General features: G+C 35.4%; 1 protein-coding gene and 1 pseudogene across 1 annotated transcript; one reads left to right on the forward strand and one right to left on the reverse strand.

Annotated features, from left to right (window-relative positions):
• Nucleotides 1-1,414: 1,414 nt before the first annotated feature.
• Nucleotides 1,415-2,636, forward strand: LOC126623399 (uncharacterized). Its single transcript, XM_050292287.1, has one exon. The coding sequence runs from the start codon at nucleotides 1,699-1,701 to the stop codon at nucleotides 2,380-2,382; it is 684 nt and encodes a 227-aa protein (XP_050148244.1). The 5' UTR covers nucleotides 1,415-1,698; the 3' UTR covers nucleotides 2,383-2,636.
• A 2,015-nt stretch (nucleotides 2,637-4,651) lies between these two features.
• Nucleotides 4,652-5,428, reverse strand: LOC126622550 (uncharacterized; annotated as a pseudogene).
• Between the last annotated feature and the right edge of the window lie 1,944 nt (nucleotides 5,429-7,372).

A 7,372-nucleotide genomic window follows, 5' to 3' on the forward strand; every position in this document is an offset into this window, starting at 1 on the left:
AATCAAAATTTAATTCCGCATTTTGATTCCGATTACCTTTACGTAAACGTGCCTTAAGCAATCCGTACACCTTATGGAGAAGAACACATTCATTAGAACTTCCTAATACTCTCAATTTTAGTAATTATATGTACAAATTGTTTGAGTTTCGCTCTAACTTCCTTTTATTCATGTCATGATGTCCACATAAATGACTTATGAACATATTACACATCATGTGATTTACAAAAAGCTGATTTTTTAAGGTGAATTCCATGATTGATGGGGAAGATGTAAAACAACCAACATTATGATTCATAAGGTGCCACACAGCCTTGTGGTCCACAAGTAAAAGAGAGGCACATTATTTTTGGTGGGTCAATTAGGGCACGGAAGCAACTGAAAGCCACACTAAAAGAAGAAAAGGTAATGTCCTAATTAAAAGAAGTTATTTGAAGAAAAAGAAATGAAATAAAGCAAGAGAAAGTTAGGTCTTACTTGGCACATTCTTAGTGAGTAAGAAATTGAGCCTAGAATCTAGATGACAAGGATATGGATTTGTATCTGTGTTTGCCACCTGGACTGTGGAAGTCAAGTACCAATAATTTATCTTAATATGTTTTTTTTTATATTTATTTTAAAGGACATCTGGTAGCAAGCTCTGGTTATCTATTCCTTCCAAGCCAAGAGAGCCTATAGAGAATTTCTTTCTGTCCGTGACCATAGTCAAGCAAATTCACCAACTTGGGGCACCGAACTCGAGATCTCCCATAATTTTTTGTTTATTGGGAAGCCGTAGTCCGCGCCCTTACTACTGTGTTACTTATTGTGATTATTTATCTTAATATGTTCATTTGAAGTATAAATAAAAGATATATATGTTAATATGTTGATTTAGATATTTCAGACATATGATGTTGTTAGATTAATATCAAGTAAAATTTTATTTGAATGTACTTTCGTAGCACTGGACACATCTAACAGATCATTTCTTCTTTTCTGTTGTTTCTTTTATTATTGAAAAAGAAAGAAGGATACTACCATGGAGCATCTTCCGTCATTGGGAAGAAGTACGCCAATACGCAGTTGGTAATTTTCAACTTTTATTTTGACACACAATATAAGGAAAATGAAGAATCGAACTTATGAGATTTTAATGTGTAGGTGAATAATTCTTCGCTAATATTATATTCCATGCTCTTTAATATCCTAATCCTAGTCAAGTGTAGTACCATATTCTAGAAAAATAATCATGCATCAGGATAGCCTTAGTTTAATGGAGCCTTGCATAAACCCTCAATTTGCAAATTTAAAATAAAGCAAATGAATGGAATATTAAAAAAGATAGAAAAGCTATTCTCCTAAAATTTCAAAAAGAAAAAGTTATATATTCTCATGGCCTATAAATACAAAGCCTGCACCATGTAAAGGGTTCAACAACACACACAATAACACAAAACATCTCATAATCCAATTTATTTCACTTCATTTCCTCTCTCTCTCTCTCTCTCTCTCTCTCTCTCTCTTCATGCTTCCAATAGTCAAAATCCGCACAATATCTACTACTCTGATAGTAGTACCCCTACTGGCTCTCATCAGAGACATGGTAGGTTGCGAATCCTCGATCAAGGCTCGAATCCTTTTCGAGTGAGAAACGCAAAATCTTCGACCTTTTCAGGATTTTCATTGATTTCACTCACTCAACCCCGTTGTCAAAAAATGGATTCAATCAATTTTTATGACATCAAAGCTGAGAAGGCAAACGCAATCTTGAAATACCGCCAGCTTCGAAAAATCGCAAAACTCTTTCGGTTGATAGAGGTGCTTGCTGTTCTGCTCCTGCTTTCCAGGTTTTCTGTCCAACTCCCTCAGGCTGTCAAGAACTCTGCCTCTTACTTCAAAGACATATCCGGCTTCATGGTAAGTCCTCGCTTCGTGTTTGTCGTTGGAAATGTAATAGTTATCATTCTCTACGCCAAGTCGGGCAGATTTTCAGCTAAAGACTATAGCACAGACAGCTCGAGTGGTGATATTTACGAAGAGTTTGTTCAGAACAGCGAAAAGAATCAAAAACTTCGTGGCGATGGGATTGAGTACCAGGCCATAAAAAAAAGGCCCGAGGATAGTATAGTTTCTGAGCAAGCTCCTCATACTTCGGAAGTCAAGAAGTTCACAAGGAGTCAGTCAGAGAATTTAGAACGCGCGGTTTGCAAGAGCTCGCGGCACTTACTGAAACGATCAGAGACGAAGAAATTCAAGGAAAATGTTCAGTCTGGCGGGAAATTGATAGGGAGCGTGTACCCCGAAGACGGTATGAGTAACGAGGAGTTTCGAAGCAAGGTTGAGTCCTTCATTGCAAGACAGCAGAAGTTTCGACTGCAAGAAGAGTTCTCTGTAAACTAGGGTGAAATATGGGGAAGTCTCTATTTGTGTTCCTTATTTTCTTCGTTTTTTGGGGATTTTTTTTTGGGGGGGGGGGGGGTGGTATTTCTATATGTATTTGTACATAGCTATATCAAGAGTGCAATTAAAATTTACTATAGTTTGTTCATATTTCACTATGATTATTCTCCGTTCCCTCTTGTGATGTTTCATGGATTGGGATAACTCAATAGATTCATGTATGTTAAAGGATGAAGTGAAAGCTAATTTCTAAATTTTGTTCAATTTGAAGGTAGAAGATGAATTAGTCATGAAGAAAACTTATCATTTCCAATCCTAATAAAATGATACGATATCAAGCCCTTTAAATTATAATTAAATCTATTTAACTCATTTAATTTGGACAAAATTTAGAAGTTGGAAATCAAGCTTCATGCCTTACAACAACATAATTTAAATTTAGTGAATTATCCAATTCGATCTAATATGTGCGTCATAAATGACATTAAACAAGGTAACATGATCATTTAGTCTCACACTCATGACCAGAGTTCAACTCCCGCTTCATTGCTTTACGAACCCTAGGCCTACAATTTTTACCAAAGTTATCCACGTGATAAGACTTTCCAAGCATATACCAATAGGGCAAAAGGAAATTGATAATTAGAGAATTTTCCAGAGGTGTTTGGTAAGGCTCAAATAAATGGGCATAATGGCAAAGAACATATTCCAAGTTCTGTTCTAACACATCATAATGCATGAATTCCAAATTTTCTTGTTAATTATCATAATGGGATAAGTTAGGATCATAAAGTCTGATGAGTGTGGTCCTATGAAACTGAAACAAATATAGCAAATTGTAGCTTGTTTGGTGAACTTGATGAGATTGGGTCTTAGAAATATGATTAGATTGATAGATATGCGTTGCATAACTCATGTGTGTGATTGGGTTACACAACCCATCATATTTTCCCTTATTTCAGATTTATAGCCAATCTAGTTCATGTTACAATTTTTCTCACCAAATATTAGCTAGGCTACAAGTCAAATTTAATTAGAAATAACTCATCTCATCCTGCTCACCACACGGGTCTTCCCCCAAAGCAGTTTTGACAGCCAGTTTTTCAGCCATTCCATAATCCATAGACTTGGGTGGACAGATTCATATGGATGAGCATCTTTACAGTTTTATTCTTTACCCCAACAACACAAGACCAAAGTAAGAGGGACATCATCCAACTGTACAAAGCACTAGATGTTGGTACACAGCGTACTTCTAATCGCTTTTGCTATACCCACTAAACTATAACCTTATTGGATTCTCAATATTTTAAACAGAATTTAGAACAGAGTTCTTCATATTTCTTGTAGTTTATTTAAAGAAGTGTGTGTACGAATATGTGTAAAATAAAATAATTGGTAGACTTACTGTTACTACTTGGTACAAGCTAGGAGTCGAGAAGCTCTAGTTTGAGAAAAGATCTTCGAGTGTGTTTTTGCTCATCATCTTAAAATGTTTGTAATACTCATCATTCTATTAATTATCATTCAATGAGCTTAAATTTTGAAATTTATATAATAAATAGATCAATTTAAACTCATCCAACGAATAACCAAAAAAAGGGTGGTAAATATTACCACTATTTTGGAATTGTGAGCAAATATATTTCCAAGATCTTCAAGAATGTTCTCGCCATATGGCAGTGTCAAGTGGTAACCCAATTAAAAATGCCACGTGTCAAATATACCAGTTAGGAGTCAATATGCATGAATAGATTGAGAAAAGCTCTTAATTAATTGGTTTTCCCTTTGATTAATATAAACGAGTAGATATCCACATGCACTGTGTGAACAATACATTTCATTTTGTTTTTTTTATATTATGAGATGATTAGGTTTTAAAATTAAAAAAAAAATCAGTTATGAAAATTGGGATAATGATGAATATTTTTTTTAAAATTTTTTAAATAGGGCATGATATATTAACCTGGTTGTGAGGTTACTGTAAAAAACAACAAAATTTATGTTTCTGTATTTACTAAATTGCTCATATTTTTTTTATTTTTGTTCAATTTTTGATGAGGAGGTTAAAATAGTAATTTCATATAGTTTTGGTTTACAATCAGAGTTCTATTAATAGGCAGTTTAGATTTGTAATTGATTTAAGCAGTAATACTAAAAAAAAATATTTGCCAAAAAAAATATTAAATAAAAAAATCAAAACTGAAAATCAAAAACTAATTTGGGAACGTTATCATTTTCTTTTTTTTTTTATAGGAAAGAAAATTCATTAAAGAGAGAAACCCTTCACATAGCTGGAGCCATTACAATCAACGAGGAGGGCCAAGTTTGCTTCCACAGGAAGACAAGCATCCCAAATACAAAGGTTAACAATCTTAAGCCCAACATACGCCATAGCATTTGCAACAAAATTTGCTTCCTTGAACACATGCCCCCACTTGATATCTTGGAAGGACGAGGCACACCACCTGATATCTTCAATAATAGATCTCAAATTCCACGGCACTTCATAGACACCACAGACAGGATCAATGATAATCTTAGAATCACTCTTCACTAACACATGCGTCAGGCTCCTCCTCCTAGCCCAGATCGGAGCTTCACGTAATGCTAGAGCCTTAGCAACGTTAATGGTGGAAGACCCTAGGTTCATAGCACAGATGAGGATAGGTTTGCTATTCCGGTTCTTAATAACGAAGCCTCCGGCAGCCAAAGAGTTTGACACCGACCCATCGAAATTTATTTTAACGTAAGGAGACATTGGACATTTCCACTTGATCAAGTTATTTTCAATTGGCACTTCTGCATTCTCTAGGTTAGCAACATTATCCTTGAAGTAATCATTTATCGTAGCCATAGCTCGAAGAAAAGATCTACTATGCAAAGGTTTTTCATTCATGGAGATGTTACTATTTTTATCATTCCATATCTGCTAGCAAATAGCCAGAGCTTTACTTAAATTACTTACAACATTCTTATTCCGATGAGAAAGGTCTCCAAGCCAGTCACTTATCTTGAGGTTAATATCAATATTTGATAATGACATATCATTAGAGCAACTCCAAACTTGCCTAGCATACTGACAATGGAGAAATAGATGATCATGATCTTCCTCGTGGTTGTTACACAAAGGACACTGATCATTCATATTAGTTATGAACTTGCTTAGTTTCTTCTTAGTTTGTAACTTACCCTTGATGAGGCTCCAGGCAAACAACTTAACTTTGGGAGGCAAGATTTGTTTCCAAAACCAGTGAAGGGCCAATGTCTTCCATTTGGAGCCAAGTCGTAGATTCAACCGAGAAACTACCATTATTACTTGGACCCCAAACAACAGCGTCCTTGGAGGAATGAAGAGGAATAGGAATGTCACAAATTTTATTAACAATATAATTGTCTATCACTTGACTTAAAATGTTTCTATCCCAATGACCATCAACAATAAACTCTGCAACATTGGTGTTGTATTGGATTTGATGTCCTTGATTCTCTAGTATGAGATGGAAGAAAGGGTGAGGAAAAACCCAGTTATGAGTCCAGAACAAGAAGTCCTTGCCATCATCGATCACCCACCTCATACCATTACTGATAATGTCTTTGGATCCTAGAATTCCTTTCCAGGTGAACGAGTGGTTTTGTTTAGCTCTAGTATCCAAAAAAGTATCATGTCTAAGGTATTTCCTTTTGACTATATTAGCCCACCAGTTATCCTTATGGTTCCATCCCAGTTTAGCAAGACACGCCTTATTGAAATGGTCTAGGTTCCTGATACCTAAACCACCCGCATTCTTTGGTCTACATATTTTCTTCCAACTCACGGGGTTACACTTATGATTATTACCCAAAAAAAACTGTCTGCATTCTCTATTTAATTGACTGGTTAGTTTATAAGGGCATTTGAAGCAAGACATTATATGATTAGGCATACTTGTAAGGTTAGATTGGACAAGCGTAAGTCTCCCCGCCTTAGAAAGGGTGTTTGCCTTCCAACCTGCAAGTTTTTTGCTTAATCCTCATGATTATCTTGTTTCCATTCATGGGGTCATTCCAAAACACAATGTTATGCATACCAAGATATTTATCAATGGTAGTTTTATGTTGGATTTGGAGAATATTAACAATTTCATTCTTTGCCTGGTTAAGAAGATTTGTTAAAATTTATTTGTTGACTTGAAGCATTTGCAAACTTATTTAAAACCTCTAAAACTTTTCTGGCACCCTTTGTAGTTGCCTTGGCAAAGATAAGGCAGTCATCCGCAAAGTCTAAATTCGAGACTTTGTAGCCAAAAGGGGAAGTGAGCAGACTAATATGGGTTTTTGGGGTATACGCTAAGTCATTCAAACTTCTAATTAAGGGTTCCATGCAAAGAATGAAAATGTAGGGGGATAAGGGGTCACCTTGCCTAATACCTCTACTTGCGCAGAAGTAGCCATGAGACTCACCCTTAATATTGATTGAGAATGATGTAGAAGAGATACATTCCATAATTAAATTAATCCACTTATTATAGAAACCAAACATTGCCAACACACACTTGATATAATCCCAATTTAGAAGATCATACATTATTTCCAAGTCTAGCTTGATAGCTAGCTCGCCACTCATGCCTTTCTTCCTGTTAAAACTTGAGACCAATTCATGAGAAATAAGAATGTTATCCTATATAGATCTACCCAGAGCAAAAGCTCCCTAGTTGAGCGAGATACACAAATGAAGGAATCATGACTTTCGTTATAATTTTGTAACTAATATTACAAAGACTAATTGGGCGATAATTATTGACAATCTCCATATTCTCCACTTTCGGAATTAGGGTAATATTTGTATGATTAATTAATTTGAGACTGGTATTATTTACAAAAAAAGGTCTTTCACCATGTTGCACACTGAAGGTCCCACAAACTACCAACATTCCTAGTAGAAACTGGCATGGATTCCATCAGGCCCTGGGGCTTTAAGAGCACCAATGCTTTTAACAGCATTCCAAAT

Source organism: Malus sylvestris, chromosome 5 (genome assembly GCF_916048215.2).
Source record: "Malus sylvestris chromosome 5, drMalSylv7.2, whole genome shotgun sequence".
Lineage (NCBI taxonomy): Eukaryota > Viridiplantae > Streptophyta > Magnoliopsida > Rosales > Rosaceae > Malus > Malus sylvestris.